Below are 27,271 nucleotides of genomic sequence, written 5' to 3' on the forward strand. Positions count from 1 at the left end.
GACTGGCGAGCTCTACCCTTACACCGTGAATGTGGCCCCACCCAGTGTATATACAAGTGTGTGCGTGTGGTGCATTAAAATTGGGAGCAAATTTTTCCCTACTCCGACACACCCGTATCCCCCCCAAAAAAATGAATATGTATATGTGTGGTGCATTAAAAAAGGGAATGGAGGGACAAAGTGGTGGGGCAGGGACACAAATGGGGGGGACCACAGCGCTGCCAGGCACTGCAGTCCATCCCCTCTGATGGCTCCCCGCCCCAACTCACCCCTCCCCTTGGACGTGAGGTGCATTAAAATTGGAGGGGAGTTGAAGGGTGAAGACGGTGTTTCCACCCTTCCCCACCCCACCAAGAAATGTGTTGTGTGCCCTATGTGTATATTTATAAAGTGTATAGTGCAAGCTAGTGAAGTGAGTAAGAGGAGCGACCAGCGGGGCCTCACCCAACCCGGCGGGTGTAGGTGGCACGCCCGCCCCCCAGCACCCCCACCCCCTGCCGCCCCCCACCTCATCCACCCGGCACCACAATGGGCGGACAGCCAGCGCAGCAGGGCTACCGAACAGCCCACCGGCCACCGGAGCCCGCCCGGGGCGCCAGGAGTTATACCGGAGTGGGGCAGGCCCCAAACCCTCGCCCGGCCCCCGGAGCCCGACGCCCGGGCCGGGGAGGGAGCCCCAGGCCCAGGGAGAGGGAGGGGGAGGGGCCGCAGGGCAGACAGGGAAGGGGGGGGGGGGGGGGGGGGGGGGGGGCGGGGGAAGCGGGGAGAAGACGACAAGAAGGCGAAAGGGCGGCTGCAGGGCAGGAGGCGGGGGGGGAGAGGAGGAGGGAGGGCGACAAGGGAAAAGGGACCGGGAGGCAGAGGAGGATGGGCGGGAGGAGGCGAGGAGGGAGAGGCGACGGGGGGGAGGAAGGGGGAGGGGAGAGGGAACCACGGGGCACACCGGAGGCCCACCCACCCCGAACCGCGCCGCCGGGCACGGAGCAGCGGACCGCGCCGGGACGGCACCGCCCCGGGCACCAGGGGAAGCACCCCAACACCGCACCCCACAGGGGGCCCAGGGAGCGGCCAAGACGCAACCGCCACCGAAATATCTATCTATAAATATCTATATTTCATCTAAATATGAACCTTACAATATGATAATTATCACAATATTGTGGGGAGGTTGGCGATATTAATTACAACAAAAAAAAAATTACAATTCTGTAAAACTAAAGATTGTGAGAAAAAAAAATTGTTGTTGCACAATATTGTGTTTTTTGTACATAACAGGACAAAGAAATAGGCTTGGCCATGTCATGTCATGTCACATGTCAAGTGCTCCTATATGCCACGGAGGAGGCGGGCCTTCTGACGTCCTGGATTTCACACATCAGCTTTGTTTCCGTTTCCCAGTTCTTGCGCTTGCATCTTTGTGACCCTCGGTTCCGCGTTCCCGCTGACGGGTGCGAGTGTGTCGTGTGTCTGTCTCAGTTGTCTGAAGCATTTCAGAGAGCTGAGACGCCCTACGCAGTCTCGCCCATTGGCGGGAGCTCGTGGTTGGGGGGCGCAGGAGTGGTTGTATGTGTTGGAACAAGGTCATTAGTAGGGATGTAACGATACCGGCAATATCGTGATATTGTGATATTAAAACTGCCACATATCATCGTCGTCATGTTCACGATATTTAAATGCCACACATGTTAAAAAAGTCAGGTTGTTTTCCATTTGTGCAGTTGTAGCACCCTCTGGTGGCTAGTTTTTTAGTGCAGTCTAATTTTCATTAGGGATGTTTTGGCCCTTCTATGTTTAAAATACACTAATTGTCAGATGAAGGGGAACGTAATATGCTTGTGAAGTGAGTCAATATGTGGAGGAACTTAATGTGTGCTTGCATTAGAGAGTAAGTCCCTCAATATTAAGTGTTATTAAAGATTGGAGGTAGTTTATATGTATTGCTGTTATGTACAAAAGCACAATATTGTGCTTTTGTTAGTATGAGCTCTTTTTTTTTTTTTTTTTTTTTTTACAATATTGTGACCTTTTTTAAATATCGCCAACCTCCTGATAATTATCGTATTGTAGGCTTCATATCGTGTTAATATCGTATCGTGATATTTGGATATCGTTACATCCCTAGTCATAAGTGGCCAGAAACAACACTGAGGTGTGAAAACCGGAAGTCGAAAGTCCGTGGCATCTTGACTTGAAGTTAAACGAATAAAGAAAAAAAAAAAAAAGCCCGTGGCATCTACTCCATTGCCTTAAGCCTGGTTCACACGGCAAGATTTTAAAATTGTCGGCCGATTTGCAATCTTTGACAGACACCACACGTGAAGAGAAAAAATCACGGGAGTTCCAGTTTTGAATGTACCGTGCGTGGTGTGCGGCCACACTACACAATCAACACACTCCACACGAGCCGAGTTCATTCAAGAATGTGACGGGAAGTCTCGCAAAACCTCTCGAGATTAAACGTGGCTTCCGAGTCATCAACATGAGTGGATCCTGGTTTTCAGCCGAAAAAGCGACATAAAAAGAAAAGGTGTTGTTTAAAGGAGTGTAAATGGGCACTGGCGAGACATCGCTTGCCCTCGGCTTGGTGCTGGCGGCGCGGGTTGGCGTCCCACCCGGAGACCACGTTTATTTGTGGAGAATGTGTGTGCGTGTATAAAAAAAATTAATAATAATAATTAATTTAAAAAATGTAAAAAATATAAAATAAAAAGAGTGTAATAGCGCCAGCACGGACTTTCTGCTGCTTCATGACTGTTTTGATTTTGGATTCCCACCGGCTTCCTCGCTGGCTCGCTTTCTGATTGGCTGCACGTCACCGTCAATCGGCTGCATGGAGCCAAGTCGGGCCAAAAAAATCCAACATGTTGGATATGCCCGATTTCAAGTTGGGGGTCCTTCCGAGCGCCGATATCGGGAGGCGCTGTGTGTGGTTACAAGACACACGGCAGGATTATCTGTGAAGATTATCGCTTGCTTCTCGGCGCGTCCTTACGATTGTCGGGAGGGGAAATTCGGGGCTAAATTCTCCTGCCGTGTGAACCAGGCTTTAGTGGCACAAAGTACCATGGTCTATGTAGTTCGCAATACTGTGTTAGGCTGAAGCAGGCGAAAAGTAGTAGTGGCCAAAACATTCCAAATTTAAATTAACTCTTTTACTGCCAAACGTCCAAAACGACAACCTATGGAGTGCCGGACGATTTCGAGCATATTCACTCATATTTCAAGGTAAACAAAATATTGTGTACTATGACTATGTAAACATGGTGGATTCCATATGAAGGATTGGATTCTATTCTCTCATTAGAAAAAAACTGTATGATTCCACCTTATTCCGTTCTTTAGTAGTCACCATTTGAAAATAGGTAATTTGAGTGATAGCAAGCTATAATGGGAAAAAATTAGAAAAAAAGTGTTTGACTTTGACTTTGACACTAATATTTTTTGTTTAGTGACACTCTGTGAATTAGATTTAATGTGGCAAATGTATTTCCTAAGATCTGTCATGTTTTTATGTAATTTGACCCACGGGATCCAATTGAAAAGAGATACAATACATCTGCTGGCCATAGTTAGTGGGTGATTTAAAAAAATGTTCTCAACTCAATTAATGAAACCAGAGCGACACAAGATATTGCCGTGCCCATTGGAAAAAACAAAACAAAACAAAAACATAGTTGACGAAAATTAACGTTATTGGCAGAACTCGTTGGGATTTCTGTTAACGTTAATTACCGTTCTTGGCAGGAAGAGAGTTGAACTGTACTCATAAACTACCTATCAGAGAGTGCTAGAACTACACAAATGGAATACTTTTAACAGATGTGCTTTTTAGGTATATAAATAGAGTTGGATTTGATTTCGATTTTAATATTGACATGACAACAACAATACCATTGTAATTTTAATATCGCGATATAACTTATCATTACATCCTAGTGAATATGTAACATCATGTAGCACTCTGCAAAAAGTAAATCATTCATTAAAGCAATTTACGGTATTTTGTCAATTGCTCTCTGTCTTGGTCAAATGGCATGGAAGGCTTTGTTTATTAGCAGGACCATTGCAGAACATCTCAGCTTTTGCCACGCGGGAAAATGTACATTATAGTTGTGACGTCATGGAGCATTGACAATTAATTGAAGATGGGATTTGGACTGGAGAGCACAAGAAACACTGGGAATTAGTGCTTGTTGTCAGAAAGACTTTCTTCAGACAGAAATGTCAAATTTCACTGAAAATGCAGATGCCCTTAAAATAGACAATACCAATCTATATTTATCAACATACAATCAACAAACACAGTGTTACCTTTGGCTGGTTGCAGAGGTATCTGCACAGTTCACCAATATATTGGAAAACTGTGGCATTATGTTTTCGACAGTCATTCCAGAATTGTGAGGCTGAGAACTTCTTCTTTAGAACGCATGTTGCACCTGTGATGAATCAATAACATGACATTCAATATGACAAGAATAAAATTAATATACAGTATATATAGTATATCACATTCCAACTTTGTGGCCCCAGATACTCGCAGATTTCTATTTGGAACATATATGTTTATACAGCAGCAGAAATCCGTCATGTACAGTGGAGTTTACAAACAAATGGGTTCACAAAGAAAATTTAGAAGAACTACTACCTCGATTCATGTACTATGCTCCAGTTCACAAACGTCCTGGCATGGACGTTGAAGGCTTACTTTACTATTCACTGTCTATCAAGCATGATGACGTAGCATTTGCTTTTTGCTCTAGATCATAGGTCGCAAACTCAGGCCCTGTTCCTCACAGTAGCAAAGCAAGCTTCATTCCTCAAACAAATCTTGTACAGGCAGAACCGTCTCAAGACATGCGAGTGTCCAAAAGACGACGCCTAGGATGTTTAACGGCTATAATATATGTATATTTGTCAAGTCTGGAGTGGCGCTGTAATGCTGCCACAGGGTTAACAGAAAGTGTAGAAGAAGCATCAGCGAAGAAGACAAACCACTGATCTAAATTTTGAGGCCGCAAGGCTGCCATATTACTCCTCCCAAGAAACGTTTCTCGACATACGATCCTATATATTTACAGTAACAAAATTAGGGAACATTTGAGAAAGTAGTTAGTAGAAACAACAGCGGTCTAGCAACTGACCAATAAAAGAAAAGGGGTCTTCAAAGTAGTTTAAACAGTAGTCTGCTCGCGAGATGGGAGGAGTAAGATGGCTGCCCTGTCGCCTCAACGGCTCGCACGGGCGTGTATGGGCTATCGGCTATCCAGTAATATATACAGATCAGTGAGACGAACACAATACAGGAGAAGTAACAATGCCGGGTGATTCAAGTACAACATCACGTAAAACGTTTTGCTGTAAAAGCATAAACAAGCTAAGGAGATTGCGCAAAACGACGAAGACACGGCTATCTGCCATTGTGGTTGACAGACTAGCTGGCGGTTCGTGTGCAGTCATGGGAGATGTAGCTATCCTGCTATGGTGCCCACATTTGAACGTACGGGGTGCATTTAGAAATCTTTCCACTCTGGAGCCCGGTTCCAAAAGTTATCGGTTTCAAGCTCCAAAACCACGTCGCCATGTGGACGAACTGCGAGTTGAGTTGAGTTGAGTTTCATGTGAACGGGGCCTCATGTCCTCGAGGGATGCAGTCCTGCATGTTTTCCTCTTAACGCACCTGAATCAAATGATCAGGATTGTTACCAGGTTTCTTCAGAGCTTGCTGATTAACTGATCTTTTGAACAGATGTGTTGGAGGAGAGAAACCTCTAAAACGTGCCAGACTGCGGCCCTCAAGGACTGGACTTTGAGACCTATGCAATATTTTTTCATGCAGTGTGAACGGTACTGTTCCGATTTTTTCACACCCAACCTGGGCCTTTTTCGTATGTGGATATTAGGGGTGTGTTCAAAATATCGATACATATCTATGTATCGATATTAATAAAAATGGTACCGTACCGATATTCTAGTTCTGAGTATCGATACTCCTCCCTGTCGCTCGGGCATTACAGAGCTGCGAACTGTTACACTGATAAAAGTCGCTTGGCTGGAGGGTAGAGCTGTTAGAATACTTGAGATTTTGGTATCGATCGATACCAAGTACAGTCAAACCTCGGTTTTTGAACGCTTCTGTTCTCGACCAAATCGGTTTTCGACCAGAAAATTTGAGAATTTTATGTCTCAGAACTCATCCAAAAAATCGGCTCTAGACCAAACTGAAAAATCCGAGCATACCTGAACGCGACTCACTCGGGAGAAAAAGCCGAGCGTACCACGCGACTCACTGGGGAAAAGAGCTGCACGTACCTGAACGTGACTCACTCGGGAGAAAAAGCCGAGCGTACCTGAACGCGACTCACTCGGGAGAAAAAGCCGAGCGTACCTGAACGCGACTCACTCGGGAGAAAAAGCCGAGCGTACCTGAACGCGACTCACTCGGGAACCGAGCTAACTCGAATGCCCAGGATGCTTCCTCCGTAGCACATTCGTGTTCAAAGTTCGTTCGGAGCAGACCTGTTCATTGTTATTTACGCTAATCTTTTTCTTTTAGTTTTGCATCGTGTATTAGCCCCTAATCATGGGTCCAAAGAAAGCAAGTGCATTTTTTTTTCATCATTTTAGATAGAATATCTTCTATTAAAATAAAACAGTGTCTACTATTTCTACCCTTTACTATTCATGGTAAACAATATACAGTGCAGTTTATGGTGTAAAATAGTAAAAAAAAAAATAAAAAAACTTGGAAAAAGTTTTTTTTTAAGAATTGGAACAGATTAAAATTATTTACATTAGTTATAATGGGAAAAATTGTTTCGGATTTCGAACAATTCGCTTTTGGAACACCCTTCTGGAACGGATTATGTTCGAAAACCGAGGTTTGACTGTATATACTGGTGCCAATATCGCCGATACCGATACCAAGTACTTTTAGGTTCATAAAATATTATGGTATTTTAAATCATTTGTCCTATTAAATGACTTTTTTTTTTCCTTTTTGTGAGGTAATGGCATTTTAATATGGCTAAAAGCTTAAAAAATGCATGGTAGAGGCCTTTTAAGGCTTGTTACAGGGTCAGATGTTGTTGACAACATTGAAATCCTGTGCACTAAAGGAAAACGGACTAGCAAAACGACCAGTAGCCCATACCTATGGGACAGTTCTGGAACCCCCAAGGACAAACACTTCCTATGCAGAATTACGCACTAAAATGGATAGCATTCTTTCAGTTCAGCATAGTTTCGGTCAATGATAAGTTGCCCATTCAAAAACCAAGCCAAACAGTCAGAATGAATGACTTGACTAAAGCATCCATATAAAGTATTGGTTAGGCTTAGGGTTATGTGACCTGAACACGCAAGGTAAATACATAGACACGTCTTATTCCTGTTTAGCCTTCTTAAGTCAATTCATTATCCAGTCAGACGTTTAAAAATGTCATTCAAATAAGCTCCACTTCTAGCAGATGGATCTCTCAGTGGTATCCACCTCTCACTCCAGAGCTATCCTAATTTTAGAAACAGATTACTTGTTGGATACTCCAGTAATACAAAATTCTGAGTTTGAACAACTTTGGGATGACCAAGTCATCGTCATCATACCTAAATGTACAGAGAAAGGCTCTTAACTGGCACATTATAAAGTGTACAGTTCAAACATAACACTGGTTTCTTGGCTGGAACTTCCTATGTCACAATTTGAAACATTTAAAAATTATTGGCCATTTTAATACTAATTCAGGAATTATCCGAGCAAATTGCATTAACATTTGTGATAGGAAACAGTAGGGATGTCCCGATCCGATCACATGATTGGAATTCAAACACGTGATCACCCGATCACCTGGCTGCTGACTCACGTATGCATGCACACACACAAATAGTAATAATTAAAAATAAAAAAGGAGAGTGATGATGATGACATGTTGACTCGGGAAGGCTGCCGAATGAATAATACTGAGCTCTAAAAAAACAACAACAACAACAAAACAAAACAAAAAAACGTTCTGACAGGTATTGTGAGACCACAGAATTAAGTAATCCAAATATTAACATAGTGTCTCCCCTACCCTCTGCCCACAGATCAAATCTATTAAATATGAGAGGACAACAACCTGTTCAAGGTTTATCAGATCATTCACCTCTACCATTTAAGTTCATTGAACTTTCCTCACCTACATGCAAGAGATTACCCACGCAAGCATATTTCAACAGGAGAATGAACACATTGTGTACTCAACTCAACTTTATTTATAAAGCGCTTTAAGAACAGGCATTGCTGTATACAAAGTAAAAGTTTGCATCAGTAAATTAAGAGGTAGGCGAGTGAGAATAAATAAATAAATAAATGCAAAGATAAATAAGTAGAATAAACATCAAATTCATACACAGCACAAAACACCAAAAACAAGTCTCATGCGCCAGGATAAAGAGGGGGATTGCCTATTTTGTGGAAGGTCGTTCCCAACTTCAAAATAAAAGCCGTACAAGTCATTCATGGACGTCGATTCGTCCTCAAGTGACTATCGACTTCCAACATCAACACAACGCCACCTCGAAATTATATTTGATTGCCAATTAACGACGCCAAGAAAGCTAATTTTGTCTGTTAATTATTTTGTCATCGTATGATGCATGCGCGCAAGTCTCCGGCGTTAGCAACTAGCCACGAGAGCGTAAACTGACAGCGTTCCGCCAGCTGCATTCAAAAACTGTCGGACATTTCAAACTCGGGAGAAAAAAAAGACCATAAATGCATTAATAATTGCAAATATCTAAACAATATGGGCTTTCCTCAGTACTGGGAGGCGGACATGCTTTACCAGTCAACCACCGTGCCGCCCTCAATGCGTGTATGCGCATAAAAATAAAAACTAATAAACAAAATTTTGAGCAGCCTTTGTACTTACTTTTTAACCACAGTGCTTTTACTCTGAACACAACTTTATATGTAACCATGAGACAGATGAAGGCATGCAAAACTGTTCTGAATGTGAGTTTTTTTCCCAACACCGTAATAAACCTTCGTACAAAGAGGCATGTGTATACAGGAAAATTGAATTACAATCCCATGCAGAGTTTGGCATACTTTTAGGATTAGATAATACAACATTGAATTTCACACTGCAGTTACCACATTTTCAAATGCCAAATAGAGTTAGACACTGGGTACCATACAGATTTACCAAGCTACTGATTTTACCATTTCAAGTTACAAGTACAATATAGATGACTGGACACATTCTACAAGACTGTTGCCCATAGTAAGAGAAGGCTAATGGCAGGAAGAAAATAGACCGTTGTTTTAAAGTGGAAATTGTAGATTGTAACAAAGCAGGATGGAAGGGACAGGATAAGCTGCAAAATGTCAGCTTTTTAACATTATAGATCAGGGGTGACCAAACTTTTTCATATGAGGGCCACATACAGAAACTCAGAAGGATGCAAGGGCCACATAATGTTATGAAGAGAAATTGTGTTTAGTCCTAAAAATTGTACAAATAATTTATTTGTGCTTTTGCATATTTAGAAAAATGCTATAGTATATAAACCAATTTATTTGTAATATGGCAGTAGGGTTATTATAGTTTTGGAATTTTTCATTGTAGTTAGTTTTTATTAGTTTTCAGGGTGGTACTCTTAGTTTTTATTAGTTTAGTACTTTAAAAAAAATTCTTACTTTTAGTTAGTTTCAGTATTAGTATTATTTTTTTTTTTTTTAACTCTTTGACCGCCATAAACGTTTAAAAACGTTCAGTATAATCCTAGGATTGGCCGCCATAGACGTTAATTGACGTCTACTATGTTTTTTTATGGAAACGGGTGGAGGAAAGCCTTGGGCAGCTGTGCTCCAAGTATCAAGCCGATCGGGTTACTATATGAGTATTCCTGGCCACTAGATGGCTGTGATGAGTCTTTTGGACAAGATCGGATAGGAGACAACAGTAGAAGAAGAGAGGCTGAGCTAGAGTGTTGAGGGGGAGAGAATGGCTAACTTGGCTAAGGGAGTCAAAAAGGCTACAGATGGCAATCAGCTCACGCTTGATCCTTATTTTCAAAGCTCAAAAGCATCGACCAGTGCTCAAGAGCACAGTGATGACGGGGTTAAGTCATAGTTGAAGCGGTGACGATGGCCGTTTCGACCACGTCCTAAGGCCCCACCGGCTAGCGATGCTAATAACGTCCTAAAGCCCCACCAGCTAGCGATGCTAACACCGGAGAAAAGTGGTGCACAACCGAGCACGTCTGCACAGATGACGTTTCATCGGACGATGACGACTACTATGGGTCCGATGCAAGACAGTCTTGGACAGTCTTCCGAAGAACGTGAAGGTAAGCGCTAACATGCTAGTAAGATTACTTTCCTTTTCGGTCGATCTGCTAGCAGCATGTGTAAATGTGCTGATATACACTAAAACATCTATTACCTATACAAACGTGAATGTATATTTTATAGATCGTGCTCACAGCAACGTCCGACCGCTGGTTCTACGACAAAGAAAGGTAAAAAAACAAACAAATGTTTTCAATACACCGCAACAATAAAAGGAAAGTCTTTCGATAGTATTGTAATTGTATGTTTCTTTCAGCTCCTCCTCATAGGGCCCAAAGTGACCCTTCTCACAGTGAACAGAACAAAGGTAAAAAGAAAAAAAAAGATTCTCCACAGCACTAATAAAATATTTGATGGTAAACGTCTTCTATAATTTACAGAATGTGCATCAATCAATACATCCAAGAAAAAAAGGTAAACATGCACACACACACACACACACACACACACATACACACACTCGCTTAAGTCCATTTCGGGGACACCATTCTGATACCCTACCTTTGAGGACACCACTTTCTGAATGTCTTAGAAAGATGCAAGTTGGTGTAATACAACACAAAAAAATCACAGAATGTAAAAATCACCTGGGAATTGAGCTTCCATCAAGATTTCACAGACCTGAATTTTTACCTTGAGATTGGGGACAGGGGAATTTTAATGTCCATTTTGGGGACCTCAGCAATACACGAATACACAAACTAATTCAAGTCACCTTTGAGGACCTTACCTTCCTTTGGGGACAAAGGTAAAAATACTATGTACATCATACATATTTAAGCATCCAGCAGTGAGAATCAATCTCAACACTGTTGAATACAGTATATGAAGGAGTTCACCTCTGAATGAAACCAAAATCACCTCAGACTGACAAGAAATGATCATTACATGTATAATCATTTCATGTTTTAAATGAGGGTGTGGCAATTTCCTCTGATGGCACCTTAAAAATCAACACCAAATACCTGCAAAAACAAAAAACATTTCCATAATAAAGACAATCAGTATGTTTCTATGCTTCCAGAATTGTGACCCAATTTCTTGACAGAAATGGTCTGTTGTGATTGTTTCTGCTGTATGTTGTTTTTAAAGTGATACTTTGCTAATATTGCTATTTTTAGTCAGATTTAATACTTTGCCTATCATGAATAACATTTTTAATGTACAGTTATTTGAAAATGCATTTAGTGAAATAACAGTATATTCAACACATACAACAAAGACATCGAACCAGTGTTGGAGGGATGCACTGTTAAAGAAGGAGGAAAAAAAACCCAACAAATTAGAATTTGGTGTCAGTTTATATTTAACAATATATACAACAACATAACAATATAACAATATAACAAGCAAAATATAACATTGGTGTACCAATACTATCCGAACAAGTGAGGAGAGTGCATCACTTATAGGAGGATTTCTTAAAATAACGAACCAAGAGACTTAGCATTTGGCAGAAGCCCTTCTCTTTAACGGTTTCTGACAAAGTTTTTGACACCAGTCCAAGTGCGATTTTTTAGGGCATGTGGTTCAGAATTAATACAGCGAAGGCAGTCCAACTTTTGTGGTACCTGGCATTTATGGATGAAGTGCATCATGTGCTTTTCGACAGCATATATTTCAGCATCGGTCCACTTACGTTTGGTGATGCCTCCTGTCATCTGGGAAACTCCCATATCTGTTAAAAGACAAACGCTGTCAAAAAATTTCAGTCCAAATTAAAAAAGTCAAAACATGACCTCTGCTCTTTTAGTTCCAATGTTGAATGCAAGTACGACATTGGTAAAGTAATACTGTTCCTTGTCTTCATAGGACCAAAGCTTAAAAATTAAATATACCTTTAAAATTTTAGCCTGGTCTATAGAGCGATGAGTGTTCACTCAAAGAATGCAAAGATGTAATCTCCCTTCTCCACGGGTTTTCATTTGAATAAAATGCAAAAATAGGCTTACTCGCCATTGTTAAGAAATGCAGCCACCGGTGGCCTAGTGTTGCACAGGATACCAGTATTAGTACCGTACCTCATTGTTTCAGTGTCAAAAACTGCTCGGTATCACTTTTTTTTTTTTTTTTTTTAAATAGCACCGGTATCTAAAATATATGTAGTCTACATTGTAGACATCAGTAAGTGGCACACCTCTTTAGTGCGTGAAGGCAGGAATATTGCTGCAAGCACTCCGTGACGTGCCAAGTGTTACATGGAGTTTTTTGCCTACATGGCCAACAGTCACAGCAAACCTGTAAGGCTTTTTTTAAGTTACTGTGGCTCGAGGCGAGGACAACTTCAATATGGCCAAGCACCTCGCTAATGGATGTGTCCCATTAAAAAACAAAAACAACAAAATTGTAACCACTGCCATTCTTATTTGAACTATTATTCTTATTATTGCAACACGGACCTATTATATGTTCCTTGTTTAAAAAAAAAAAAAAAAAAAAAAAAAAAAAAAAAAAAAAAAAATGAAAGAGTCTCTTGAATTTACAGAATACATACACGTAATGGTGCACGGTCAGTATTAGGGATGTTCGATACAATTTTTTTTCTCCAACTGATAATGATATCAAATATCGATACCACTAGTCAATAAAATTCCCCACCCATAAATGACAGATTATTTTAAAGAAAGACATCTATATCCCAATATATTATTTTTCCTTAAAATTGCATGAAGTTAATGGCAATTTTGTGTTCATATAATTTCTTGTCCCGTTTCGTAAAACGGCTGCAGGAGGGTGGCATTTAAATGTATCGGTCACCGCCGTGAGTACTGACACCTTAAAATAAGACTGGTATTGGCACCGATACCCGATATCAGTAGTCACCCATCATAGACAGTGGGATGCCACCTCTGTTTCAATTTGAGCCAGGAAAAACCCTGGTGTTGAGCTTAACTGCATTTTTGCTTTGTTCCTTGTTTCTGTAAATAACAGGAGAGTCAACTAAATTAAACCATGGTTACTGCAGTCTATCCATTATTTTCATAACCTTCCAAATGAACACCCATACTTATTTTACAGAACCTTACCTAGGAGAATCAATTACGTAGTATAGGCCAGTGAAAACCAAAATCAATTACGTAGTATAGGCCAGTGAAAAACAGTTTCTCTATCTAATTTTTGTTTGTACCTTCAATGAGAGTGGTCTTGGAAGAAGATGGAAGGGATGTTGCAGCCTCTTCCTCAACATCTGCTTCCCCTGTAGCTTCTGGGACTGTGAGATCACTTTCCTCATCGCTTGATTCCTCTGGGTCTTGTGTAGAGTCAACTTTTTCTGAAAATAGAGCAAAAACATTGAAGATTGTAGCTTTCAAAGAAGTGTTCTGTTAACGTGTGAGAGAACAAGCTAATTTAGCAGAAAGACAATCTTGACTTGGCAGCATTCACAATATGTTGTACCAATAAACACACATCCATACCTTGCGGGTCAATCTGAACGTCATCAAGGGTTTGACCTTTATACTGGGAGAGGGTTCCTTGCTCCACAGCTAACAACATTTTGCTCATTTTGGCAAGCTGTAGTGTTCCTTGTGGTAGTCGATAATACTGCCTGTGCACACGAATGTCATGTCCCAGAAAGTCCGCAAGTTGGTCTGCTTCATTTTCTTGAAGATTAAGAACCTGTGACATTGTAGCTATGTGCTTCCTGAGCCTTGTTGATGTTAAGGCCTCTGGATTTTTAGCACCACTCTCCTTTGCAAGCTTTTGGATGCACTCTCCCCCTCTGTAAGCAGTCATGGCTTCCGGTCTTCCAAACATGAATACATTTTCTTTTAAGACTCCACACATCTCACGGGTTTGAGCTAGGAGCTCCATGGCTGAGACCATTGATGGTTTTAGGAGCACAGGGACACCTCTTCCTCGTTTCCCCCTGATTTCTAATCTAGTGAAAAACTCGCACATCTTGTTCTCCAGAGGGGTGAGACAGGCTGCCATGTCCTCGTTATGTTCCAGCTCTTTCCTTTCTACGAAAGTAGACAGTTCCATTCTTGACACCTCTCCTTCTCTTCTTCTGTTGAAAATTATCACCTGAGCCAGTGTCACTTTCGCCAGTGCTGCATAATTACTCGCAGAAGGACAGAGTTTAAGCATTCTTTCTGCAACTTCTCTACTCTTTTCCACATGTTCGTCCAAAAGTTTGACATCTTCAGTGAAAGGTAAAATCTGTGGTGCATTCCACTTTGCCTCTGTCATTGTCGTCGTCGCACCTCTGCTAATCAATGCCTTCCATCTGAAATTTTTGATTGTCTTAAATTCTCTAGCATATTCCAACAAGCACTCATCTCTGTCAACTGAAGACAAACTATCACTTTCAATCAGCTCACTAAGTACACCCAGACTGTGACCAATTTTTAAGGCTAAGGAGGGTTTTTTGTATGTGTTGTTTTCCGAGTTGTGCCCAGCCAATACCTTCACTGCAGTTATCACACGATTAAAGTTTGCAGGATAGATGAGCTCCACTGCCTTGCGAATAGATGAATTCTTCCGGGCCTCTGTCAGCAGTCTACCAAGTTCTCTAAGTCTTTGCCTTATGTAGTCATGTCGGTTCTTTCTTGATCCATTTAGATCAAAGAGATGCTGTCCAAACTTTAAGAGTAGGTCGTCGTCATAGATCACACGAGTCACCTCATCGTAGATCATGCAGGAAAGTACAGTTTTTAATCCGTCACTAATTTCACATGCTACTGCAGTTTTTAATGCACATCTTGATTGAACTCGCTTTTTAGAAACACCTAATTCCTTCTCAGATTTTTTCTTGGCAGGACAGATTTTAATGTGCTTCCAGATTGTTTTCTTGGCATAGAGCCCTTGGCAATGAAAACAATGGATAAAATCGGAACCTTGTTTTCTTTCCCGAGGTCTATAGCAGGCCTGCAGATCTCCTTCTCCACTCCTCACAATAAGAGAATTGTGAGCATAATTTCCACGGCGTCGTAAAATATTCAACTCATCTCGTCTTGCCTGTGAATTCTTTGGATGCATGAATGCTTTCGCAACCTCTTCTTTATCTGCATGCTTAGCTTCTAGATGTCTTGCAATTTTTGATGAGGGCGTTAGACAATACAGACAGTAGTTCCGTTTATCATATACTCTCTTAATTTTAGAGTTTGAGGGTGGAGACACTTTGATAGATTCTGAAATACACTGGACTCTGCTTTTTTTCAGAGGACTTTGGTTTCTTGTCCCAGAGACCTTAAGTAGGCTCCTCTTCCTTGAAGTGTTTGTCTTTGTCTTCTCAGAGGTTTGAGCATCAATAGCTGAATTAGCCAAAGATGGGAAGACAGATGAAGATGATGTTTTCTCCAGTGGACACAAGTCTATGCTATCGTCAGAGTCGAACATATTTTGTTTTTCTGTTTCTGGAATATAATCTTTATCATCATAGTCTGTATCATCAGAGATCTCCGGTGATTCGTCCAAACATGTGGAAGACTGAAGAAAAGAAAAAGTGTACAGTTACCATAATGTATTGAGGAAAAACGTTTCTTTGTAAATCACATCTTTTTTTTTGTCTGTAGAATGTGAAAAAATAAGACATTCACATAAGGACATATATAAAGGCCAAACTACTCATGTCATTACAGATTAATATAAATTTTATCCTATTTTTTCACGCATGAAAATCTAACAGTGATAACTTGTATTTATTAACCTTACCTGAGGACTATTGGCAACATTTAGGATATCATCTGTGACTTCACATAATGGTGTCTGCTGAAATGACAAATACAAAAAATGATTACAAGAAAAAAAAAAAAAAAAAAAAAAAAAAAGAAAAAAAAATGCTAAAAATAATTTCACACTTAATTTTATAGGTGTTCAGGTGACTGCATCTATGGCAGGACATTTCAACTTAACATTGTCTATCCATAATTTTGGGGTCATTCAAAACAGCCAATTTGCCCTGACCTAATTGGTCCAGGCATTACTACAAACATACCAAACCATACTATTTGTTTGTTCAAATCACACCACACAAGGAACGTTATTACGATAGCCATGTGGACCGATAATTTTAGGGCCAATCAAAACAGAGAGACACGCACAATATGCCATAACCTAATTCACTAAAGGAATTTTTTGGGCTCCTCCACCCCACCACTTTTCAATACAATAATGACCTGTCAAATCTGTGTCTTTACAATTAATTTAAAAATACAACATGTTTTATCAAATTCAATTAACCATTCAGCCCTAATCAGTGCATGGTACAACGGTGTGGGAGAAACTGGATCTTACCTGAGGCCTGTCGCCAGCATCCATCCTGTCATCTCCCACCTCGAGAGGTGGTGTCTGCTGACAAAGATCAAACGTATAGGAATAAAAAACATGATAGAGAAAACAACATTACACAATGATATTTTTAGATAATTTTATATGCTTATATTTTACGGCTTCAGGTGACTGCGTTTGTTGCATTTTGGGACATTTTTTAGCGTCAAGCTAACTGGTCAAAGTTGAACGTGGACAATCCATACTTTTGGGGTCATTCAAACACTTCATGTCCAAGTCCAACTGAAAACAATACTGCAGCTATGGCTACCCATACTTTTTAAGTCATTTAAAACAAAGACACGCTTGATACTCAAATCATACTGGGGGACAGCAATTACGATAGGTGTGGCTTTTCATACTTTTCGGGTCATTAAAGACACAGATACACACTTGACACCAAAGCCTAATTGGGGACAGTCATTGTGACACCCCCGGTCTAGACATACTTTTGGGGTCATTTTACATATATGCACACACACTTGATACACAAGTCAGATTGGGGACAGTCCTAACTCTTGTAGCTATAGCGATCCATACTTTTGGGGTCATTCAAAAGACACTAGCACACACACTTGATACCCAAGTCAAATTGGGGACAGGCATCACTATTGTAGCTTTAGCGATCCATACTTTTGGGGTCATTCAAAAGACACTAGCACACACACTTGATACCCAAGTCAAATTGGGGACAGGCATCACTATTGTAGCTATAGCGATCCATACTTTTGGGGTCATTCAAAATACACTAGCACACACACTTAACACCCAAACCTAACTGGGGACAGTCACTGTAATAGCTATATCTATCCATACTTTTGGGGTCATTCAAAACACACTAGCACATACACTTGATACCCAAGTCAAATTGGGGACAGGCATCACTATTGTAGCTTTAGCGATCCATACTTTTGGGGTCATTCAAAAGACACTAGCACACACACTTGATACCCAAGTCAAATTGGGGACAGGCATCACTATTGTAGCTATAGCGATCCATACTTTTGGGGTCATTCAAAATACACTAGCACACACACTTAACACCCAAACCTAACTGGGGACAGTCACTGTAATAGCTATATCTATCCATACTTTTGGGGTCATTCAAAACACACTAGCACATACACTTGATACCCAAGTCAAATTGGGGACAGTTATCACTACAGTAGCTATGGTGATCCATACTTTTGGGGTCATTCAAAACACACAAGCACACACAATTAACACCCAAACCTAAATGGGGATTGTCATTGTGATAGCTACGCCCATCCATAATTTTGGGGCCATTTTAAACAAACTGAGGAACACACTTGCTACTCATGGCATGGAATGTATCACCTGCAAAAAGTTGGGGAACACTGTATATCCATTATTTTTGGGGGGGTGAAATGCAATTAGATCATTTTCCACACTCGTTCAGCCCTAACTACAACACGAAAAATCAGTTTAGCCGAAAACAATACATGAAACAGCAGTTTTAGAAACTGGATCTTACCTGACATCTGTCGCCAGCACTCATGTCTTCAGCAACTTCAAGAGATGGTGTCTGCTCAAACAAGAATAGACAATATGGAAAACATGACGGAGCAACCCTAACATGGCACAATACGATACTTAGGCTGCTTTTGGGTCTATTCATAACGAGAGAAATTTTCATGACCTAATCTGGGACAGTTGTGTGAATATAGGTCGAAAACGTTTTGCAAGTCATTGTATTTGTTTATACGTTAATACAATGCTCCAACTACATTTGAGCTGTGGTTTCGTAAAAACAAACAATTCCCCCTATATTAAATGATAGAAGCAGTGTGTAGTAGAACCTGTATTTTACCTTAGGTCTTTTGCTAGCACTCGTGTCTTCAGCGGCCTCAAGTGATGGTGTCTGCTCAAAGACGAAAAGAAAGTATATGGAGAACGTGAGAGCAATCATAACATAGCACAATTAGAGAGATATATAGGTCGAAAAATATTTGCAAATCCTGTTGTATTTGTTTACAATGCCCCAACTACTTTTGAGTCGGGGTTTTGTAAAAACACACAATTTCCCCTATATTAAATGATAGAAGCTGTGTCAAGTAGAACCTGTATTTTACCTTAGGTCTTTTGCTTGAACTCGTGTGTGCAGCGGCCTCAAGTGATGGTGTCTGCTCAATGACGAAAAGAAAATACATGGAAAACGTGAGAGCAATCATAACACAGCACAATAAGATACATACTTTTGGGTCTATTCAAAAGAAGACAGACAAATTATCACCTAATCGGGGACAGTTACAGGTCGCAAAAAGATTTGCAAATCATATTGTATTTGTTTACAATGCACCAACTACTTTTGAGTTGGAATTTCGTAAAAACACACACAATTTTGCCTATATTAAATGATAGAAGCAGTGTGTAGTAGAACCTGTATTTTACCTTAGGTCTTTTGCTCGCACTCATGTCTTCAGCGGCCTCAAGTGATGGTGTCTGCTCAAAGAGGAAAAAAGAATATATGGAAAACGTGATAGAGCAATTATAACATGGCACAATAAGATACATATATATAGGTCGAAAACGATTTGCAAACCATATTGTATTTGTTTACAATGCCCCAATTACTTTTGAGTTGGGGTTTCGTAAAAACACACACAATTTCGCCTATATTAAATGATAGAAGCAGTGTGTAGTAGAACCTGTATTTTACCTTAGGTCTTTTGTTCGCACTCGTGTCTTCAGCGGCCTCAAGTGATGGTGTCTGTTCAAACAGGAAAAGAGAATATATGGAAAACATGATAGAGCAACCATAACATGGCACAATAAGATACCGGTACATATATATAGGGCGAAAAAGATTTGTAAATCCTATTGTATTTGTTCACAATGCCCCAACTACTTTTGAGTTGGAGTTTCGTCAAAACACACAATTTTCCCTATATTAAATGATAGAAGCTGTGTCAAGTAGAACCTGTATTTTACCTTAGGTCTTTTGCTTGAACTCGTGTGTGCAGCGGCCTCAAGTGATGGTGTCTGCTCAATGACGAAAAGAAAATACATGGAAAACGTGAGAGCAATCATAACACAGCACAATAAGATACATACTTTTGGGTCTATTCAAAAGAAGACAGACAAATTATCACCTAATCGGGGACAGTTACAGGTCGCAAAAAGATTTGCAAATCATATTGTATTTGTTTACAATGCACCAACTACTTTTGAGTTGGAATTTCGTAAAAACACACACAATTTTGCCTATATTAAATGATAGAAGCAGTGTGTAGTAGAACCTGTATTTTACCTTAGGTCTTTTGCTAGCACTCGTGTCTTCAGCGGCCTCAAGTGATGGTGTCTGCTCAAAGAGGAAAAGACAATATATGGAAACCATGATAGAGCAATCATAACATGGCACAATAAGATACCAGTACATATCTAGGTCAAAAAAGATTTGTAAATCCTATTGTACTTGTTTACAATGCCCCAACTACTTTTGAGTTGGGGTTTCGTAAAAACACACACAATTTCCCCTATATTAAATGATAGAAGCAGTGTAGTAGAACCTGTATTTCACCTTAGGTCTTTTGCTTGCATTCGTGTCTTCAGCGGCCTCAAGTGATGGTGTCTGCTCAAAGAGGAAAAGACAATATATGGAAAACATGATAGCACAAACATAACATGAATAAGTTACAAGATGACATAAATGACCCAATACCTTTTTGCGCCAAGGCCAGTCTGAATTTCCGTAGTTATACGACAATTCTTCACCTGGAGCGATGTCTCGGATTGCAAAAAGGCAAAGATGTGGCAAACCACCAACTTCAATAACCTTCATCTTGCAGTTTGGCTTTATGTGGTTGTCATTTACGAGCCTTCCCAATGACTGGTCTTCATCTGATGCATCAAGACTGGAGGGGGGGAGGGAAATAAGAGTGGAAGCTGCCTGCCCAGTATAGATATGATTCAAATGGAAAAGGGAAGTCTAGAGTTTGAAGTTTTATCTAACGGCTGAGCAAAGGCATAGATCATGCCTGATCTATGCATTACGTAGTACTCATTCATAGCGAATGTTGACTACACATCTGTGTTTGTTTTTTTTGTCCATAAACATTCCAAACAACTCAACTCAAGTTCAGATAGAGAAATACTTACCACCAACCTTTACCTCTCCAGTTGAAATAAAATAGGAAGACTGCTTCTTGTTCATTACGCTCCAAATTTTGCTCAAGACCTTGTTCACAAAGCTTTCCACGGTACTCCAGCACAAATTCTTCTTTGGTAAAAGTCTGTGTAGCAACCACACCTCGACCTTGAGGAGAGGCGAGAAAAAAATAAAAATAATCTAATCAACAGTAGTCGTAATTAGTCGACTAATCAGAACATACAGCATTTTGCACCAACAAGCAAATGCGCTTTTTAAAACCATCATTAGTTAACAATTTGAATTCTTTAAAAGTATAGACAAATAATGAAGATAATTAAGATTATATACATTGAACTTTGATTAGATTTTGCAGCTTGTACCATCATTCCTGACATGTTTATTAAAGATGGAGACAAACTGATGACAAAACTGTGACTTTAGATTTTTTTTTTGGCTGTAAATATTTTGAAATTGAACCAAAACTATGCAGACTGGCACCAATACTGTGAAACTGTACATGACTATCACGATACCAGAAACATGCTTTTTAAATGCTGCCATGAAAGGAAGGTGTGAATCGTATTAAGTATTTTAGTTGATATTTGCCCTTTAGCTTCTGACTCAGTTGTTAACATGGGTTAGCGCTAAAGACTAAAATAATCTATTCAGAAAATACTAATTTAATATATATTTTAACCCTATTTTATATTGTGATATACAGTGGTCCATCCCTACTTCGCAGTTCACTTATTGTTGATTCACTCTATCGCAGATTTTTACCACCAATTTCAATGGTGAGTACCCCATAAAATTATTTATGCTGCTATTTGTCCTTTTTTGTATGAGTAAATATAGACAGCGCTTTCTTGTATTTAACACAATCTATGACACTTTTAATCAAAATATATAATATTTGGTAAATTAAGAAACGTGTCATGACAGGTTTAAAAAAAAAAAGTTAACATTTTACTTTTTAATTCTTAGCAAGTCAGTGTCGAGCTATTTTTATAACAGGTCAAAGTTTTTCATACGTGTCACTTTATTTAACCACTACGACCTCGAGGAAATTCACCACACCCGTAACAAGTGAGGGAACACTGTATACCATTAGCATAGGGCTGCAATTGATATCGTAATGTGAATTTTTCCCCATATCAAATGGTGTTTCCAAACAAAATACACAAGTACTGAATTAGTGTTGCCTCTGATAACAAGATCGACTCAAAGATCAATGCTACTTTTGATACTTCATTTGATGTGCTGTATTTGCATCATCATAAAGAAAAGCGGTGGTATTAATCAGCACACACACAAGGAGCAAAGTGGCAAAATCTCCACACAGCAAAACAAAATGTACACACAAGTCACATTTTGATCTAAAATCTATTAGTGGCCACCAAAATGAATCTGTAGCAGCCTACTACAGATGCATGTATGTGGAAAACATGTCTTAATTTGCAGTTGGTTAATTGCAGCTATGAGAGCCATTCATATCATGCACATAAACAAAGATCAAATTAATGTCTTGAAAAATGTATACTCACCTTTGAATGGGTTAATGAAGGACTCTCTAAGTCCCATCTTATCCTTTTCCAATAGTACATGCTGCTCAGCATCTTTTTGTGGAGTGACCCGATTCCTCCGCCTTTGCACTGTTCTTCCATTGTTTGCCATCTTTCTATGGCAAAGAGGGTTTTGGTTATCAAGGCGGATTATGTAACTCACTCTGAACATTATCTTAAAAAGTCTACATAAACATATCCAAAATTACACACTCATAGTTCCACACCTCATGCTTTAGAGACTGCAGCTACACATTTGTTTCCCATTATGAACACATTTACCAATTAATGTCATCTTCTAGGTGAATGGCAGTTAGTCCAAGAAGTAAAATGGATGAAACTTAACCACAGGGAGTAGACAGAGATTTGTGTGTCATTCGGGCCCCCCCAAATCCAATTTAAGAGACACACCAATACAGTAAATACTATATGTGTATCATACATACAGCCAAACGTTTTTGCCACGTGACATTCATCAGAAATCTAGCCGACCGCTCCAGTGAGAGAGACCACTGTGCGTATGCACCTTTTTGGCACAATACAAAAGGAGAAGAGGTAATTAAGCCACAATGAGCATTAACGATGTCAGCCATTATTTTACCCAGTTCATCTACTGTTCTGTCTTTCTGGGGTTAAAGACTTCTACACTCTGCCCTGGTATTATCCACGAAGTCAAAATGTGTCCATATGTGCGTCTTTTTCTGTCGCTCATTTTGTAAAACAACGTGTCATCAGCTTGACTTGACTTGACTTCGTGTTCACTCCTTTCTCTCTTGCGCTTCCCTGCATATAAATTGCACCCCCACGTGAGGTGTCCTCCCGCCCCCTACAATTGACCAATTACGAGCGTGCATGGTAAAGAGCAAGCTGGAACTGGAGCTTCGACTAATTAGGGCATGAGGCCAGTTTGAGGTAACTTCCCCACCGCCAACCTGGCCAGTACGGAATGAACGAGAAGAGAGAAACTTCCCCTCCCCCCCTCCTTGGCCACTGGCCAGTAGCGAGTGAGTGAACGAGAAAGAGGCTACAGGCAGAAGCCTACTGTCCACCTGTTCGCAAACGACATCAGTAATGCTGAGACGGTTCGCATAACAAAATATATGCGTTACTAGAGGCATATTTTTGACCAAAAATTTGTTCGTAATTTAAAAACTTAATTTAAAAAAAAAAAAAAAAAAAAGTGCTGGCCAGTACGGAATGAACGAGAAGAGAGAAACTTCCCCTCCCCCTCCTTGGCCACTGGCCAGTAGCGAGTGAGTGAACGAGAAAAAGAGGCTACACGCAGAAGCCTACTGTCGTTCACCTGTTCGCAAACGACATCAGTAATGCTGAGACGGTTTGCATAACAAAATATATGCGTCACTAGAGGCATATCTTCGACCAAAAATTTGTTCGTAATTAAAAAAAAAAAAAAAAGTGCTGGCCAGTACGGAATGAACGAGAAGAGAGAAACTTCCCCTCCCCCCCTCCTTGGCCACTGGCCAGTAGCGAGTGAGTGAACGAGAAAAAGAGGCTACACGCAGAAGCCTACTGTCGTTCACCTGTTCGCAAACTACATCAGCAATGCTGAGACGGTTTGCATAACAAAATATATGCGTCACTAGAGTCATATTTTCGACCAAAAATTTGTTTGGAATTAAAAAAGCTAATTAAAGAAAAAAAAAGCGGGGTGGGTGGGTGGGGGGTAGTTTGTTTGGGGGGGAATTTTTCGTAACTGGAGATTCCGCTGCATTTTAGGACAAGGCTTGTTAGCGCAAGCCTAATGAGTTTGAAATTTCCTCTAACTTAGCGAGGTCAAGGCTGCAAGCTCCAGTCAGCAGTATGCCAACAAACAACGTGCAATGTCTTAGGTTACTGAAAAATATCTAGCGCCCTCGAATTTACAGGCATATCAGTCAGTATATGGAAAATGCTGCTCAAAAAGCGATCGTTTTAAAATACTTAAGACAGTTTAGTAGCCTACCTTCGAACAGAACGGCGCCAACTCCAAGACTAACGCGAAGTCCAGCTTTCCCGCGACTACACAGGAAATGACGTCGACAAAATGGGGCGGGTCACACTTTTTTGTCACCTGACATGCACAATATGCGCAACAGTTAATATAATAAATGAATAAAAGGTATTTTGATTTTATCTTTAAAGGAAAATAAGTGTAGGCATTGTTTGATAGTTATTTTAATTTGCATTTCTTATCTCTGCTCCGCTGCATGTAAATGTACATGGGTAATTTTCTAATTTCACCATATGTGTTCATGTTATTTTGTTGAAATGTTTCTTCTTCCTGACATGTATATGATGATATATTGTTTGTCTTTAGTGAAGCATAAACTAACCTACAGTATACCAATTTTGGTCATATCACCCGGCCCTAATAAATAATAATGACAGCTAATTCATCATCTATCCATTTTCATGCACAATATTCAGAATTCCACTTTTAGCACAACAAATTTAAGATTTTATTCATCACACTCCATTGACGAAACACATTATTTTTGTCAATACAGTGAGTAAACGTTAAGCAGATTTTGTCACAGATTTTGTCTTCTATAACTCCATAATCTACTGGCAGAGACATGCAAAACCTGCCAATTATCTGTTGTTTGCACCGAATAATCAGTTTATTTTTCATACAGCACTATGCACCTTATATGATAGTGTAGATTGGATATTAATCATAACGGATGGTAAAATTCGGTCCTTGACTAACAGTAGGCCCTACTTAAAGCTACTCCAACTAAAGTGAGACTACTTAAAGTGTAGCTGACACGCAAGCTACGTATCGTGGCCTAATTATCACTTGATCAATCATTTGCAATGTCAGAAACCTGAATGTAGCATATTTTTTAATCAACTTATCCAGGCCTGGACTGGCCATCTGGCATACTGGGCACATGCCCGGTGGGCCTATTGGGGCTGATGCAGTGCTTTTTAATTATTATTTTCCTACTTTTTACACCAAGAGGCTGGCCCACAATTTAGAGGGACCAGTCTGTTAGTTAAGTTCGAATACAGATAGCCAACTGAAACATCATCAATAAACATCAGTGGCAAAACTACATTAGGCAGGAGGCCGGTGGGCCTAAGTCAAAATGTCAGGGCCTATTTTATTTTTTGTGCCAGTCCAGCTCTAGACTTATCTATCATTAAACATTGTTTCTTAACATACAGTTAGCAATTTGTAATCACAGGTGTCTTACCTTTTAATGGTTTGTTGCTTCTGGCGTCCTCTTCTCGTGTCATGAAAGTTTCCTGTAAACTACATGCATTGAACCCTGGGAGCGGAGAGAGGGGTGCATGCAGGTATGGCAGGCTTTCTGTCCATATCAAAATTTTATAAATCGATATTTGGTTGCTTGTTGATGTTGGAATATTTTAGTGGTAATATTCATGTTAAAATGGCATATCTTGCATTCAGTCATTCGTGAGCTATTTGAACAGCACAACACTGAGACCACAGACCATGGTCAAAATCTGTGGATAAGTGGTTCGGATCATTGAGTGTCAAGGGGGGTCCCCTAGTGCAAGACCACATCTGGACAGACGACTATGCTGTTGTTAGATGTTGACATTCCTATTCTAATTGTTCTTACTAAGTCAGATTGTCCCATCACTGGTCAGCTATTTTTAGACAGGCCAGTGGAATATTCTTGTCTTGAGAACTAGCTCATGTTTTCACATACACATTGTTGTGTTTCAATTTTGTTTGAGTTGGTTTTGTTTTATTTTGGTAAGTGTCTTATGTTCCTGTGGTTCCCCTGTCTCGTTATGTCTGATTAGGTCCACCTGTGTGTCATTCCCCTTCCCAGTGTGTGTTGACCAATCAACGCCCTCTCCCTAGTGTGTTCCCCAGGTGTTTCTCATTAGTGTTGGTGTATTTAGGCTGTTGGTTTTGTCTTGTCTGTGTGGGATCATTGTCTATGTCAGGGCTTCATGGTGAAGTTTGTTTAAGTGGTGGGCTGTTGGGGTTGTCTATGCTGAAGTTGTTTGTTAATTGAGTCTCCCTCAAGACTCCGCCAGTCTGTCTTCCTCATGTCCATACCAAATCATGCCCAGTCTTCTCAGGTTCCATCCAGTCAAAGTTATTCTCATATCTGTTTGTCTCCCGGCCAAGTTTCTCTACCTTTGGGTCTATCCACCACAGCCAAATTCCACAGTTCATGACACAATTAGCCCACCAACAAGGACCCGGTGGAAGCCTCAAAACCCCATTCCGGCTTCAAGCCCCTGTCCCGGCACTTTGGCGGTTTCCAGCCCCCGTCCCGGCGCCTATGCACTCCCTGGCTGTTCGCCTGTGCCTCGGCCGCCTCTTGACGCTTCTCCTGAGCCACGGCCGCCTCTTGACTCTTCTCCTGAACCACACCCGCCCCAGGATGCTTCGCCTGTGCCGCTGCTGCCGCTACAGCCCCAGGACGTTCCTGGCCGACGCAGCCCCCCAGCCTCTCAGTTCCTGGCCGACGCAGCCCCCCAGCCTCTCAGTTCCTGGCCGACGCAGCCCCCCAGCCTCTCAGTTCCTGGCCGACGCAGCCCCCCAGCCTCTCAGTTCCTGGCTGACGCAGCCCCCGGCCTCTCTGTCCCTGGTGGATTGCCGCCGTCCCAGGTCCCCCCGTTGGGGCCGGTTGCTGCAGTCTCCTTGTCTCAGCTGCCGCAGCCCCAAGTTTATTCGTCTCCGCTGCCGCAGCCCCAAGTTTATTCGTCTCGGCTGCTGCAGCCCCAAATTCCTTCGTCTCTGCCACAATCTCCAGCCCAGGGTCTAACCCCAGGAGGCACGAGTACGGCGGATGATCCCGGATCCAGTGTCTGCCGGCGCAAGCGATGAGCCCACCGCAAGGTCCTTGGTGGGGTCAGGGGTCCATACTGAAGTTTAAGTGTCGTTCTGTTGTTTTTTGTCTATGCCAAGGTTGTTTGTTAATCTAGTTCACCACGTCTACTCCTGTCTCCATGTTAATCCAAGTCTGTCCATGTCTCAAGTCTCCACGATTACTCAAGTGTCTC

General features: G+C 40.9%; 2 protein-coding genes and 1 long non-coding RNA gene across 7 annotated transcripts in view; 1 reads left to right on the forward strand and 2 right to left on the reverse strand.

Annotated features, from left to right (window-relative positions):
• The window catches only part of usp25 (ubiquitin specific peptidase 25), a 267,458-nt gene that overhangs the window by 211,653 nt on the left and 28,534 nt on the right, over positions 1 to 27,271 (reverse strand). The gene's annotated exons all lie outside the window — the stretch shown is intronic.
• On the forward strand, positions 6,632 to 10,746 carry LOC144006414 (uncharacterized). The gene is made up of 3 exons (XR_013279808.1): positions 6,632 to 10,503; positions 10,590 to 10,640; positions 10,714 to 10,746. It is a non-coding gene; the product is annotated as an uncharacterized LOC144006414 (long non-coding RNA).
• LOC144006785 (uncharacterized) overlaps positions 11,803 to 27,271 on the reverse strand; it is an 18,586-nt gene continuing 3,117 nt past the window's right edge. Inside the window, exons 1-18 of the mRNA XM_077505825.1 lie at positions 25,477 to 27,271; positions 24,240 to 24,347; positions 22,259 to 22,388; positions 20,723 to 20,879; positions 20,286 to 20,478; positions 20,145 to 20,195; positions 19,875 to 19,925; positions 19,556 to 19,606; positions 19,284 to 19,334; positions 19,016 to 19,066; positions 18,697 to 18,747; positions 18,435 to 18,485; positions 18,099 to 18,149; positions 16,571 to 16,627; positions 15,989 to 16,045; positions 13,750 to 15,763; positions 13,461 to 13,604; positions 11,803 to 12,011 (exon numbers count right to left, since the gene is read on the reverse strand). The exon at positions 25,477 to 27,271 is cut by the window's right edge and continues 3,117 nt beyond it. Of these exons, the coding sequence (XP_077361951.1) occupies positions 11,803 to 12,011; positions 13,461 to 13,604; positions 13,750 to 15,763; positions 15,989 to 16,045; positions 16,571 to 16,627; positions 18,099 to 18,149; positions 18,435 to 18,485; positions 18,697 to 18,747; positions 19,016 to 19,066; positions 19,284 to 19,334; positions 19,556 to 19,606; positions 19,875 to 19,925; positions 20,145 to 20,195; positions 20,286 to 20,478; positions 20,723 to 20,879; positions 22,259 to 22,388 (3,369 nt within the window). The 5' untranslated portion in view covers positions 24,240 to 24,347; positions 25,477 to 27,271. The remainder of the gene's footprint in view (positions 12,012 to 13,460; positions 13,605 to 13,749; positions 15,764 to 15,988; positions 16,046 to 16,570; positions 16,628 to 18,098; positions 18,150 to 18,434; positions 18,486 to 18,696; positions 18,748 to 19,015; positions 19,067 to 19,283; positions 19,335 to 19,555; positions 19,607 to 19,874; positions 19,926 to 20,144; positions 20,196 to 20,285; positions 20,479 to 20,722; positions 20,880 to 22,258; positions 22,389 to 24,239; positions 24,348 to 25,476) is intronic.

The sequence above is a fragment of the Festucalex cinctus genome, chromosome 18 (genome assembly GCF_051991245.1).
Source record: "Festucalex cinctus isolate MCC-2025b chromosome 18, RoL_Fcin_1.0, whole genome shotgun sequence".
Taxonomy (NCBI): domain Eukaryota; kingdom Metazoa; phylum Chordata; class Actinopteri; order Syngnathiformes; family Syngnathidae; genus Festucalex; species Festucalex cinctus.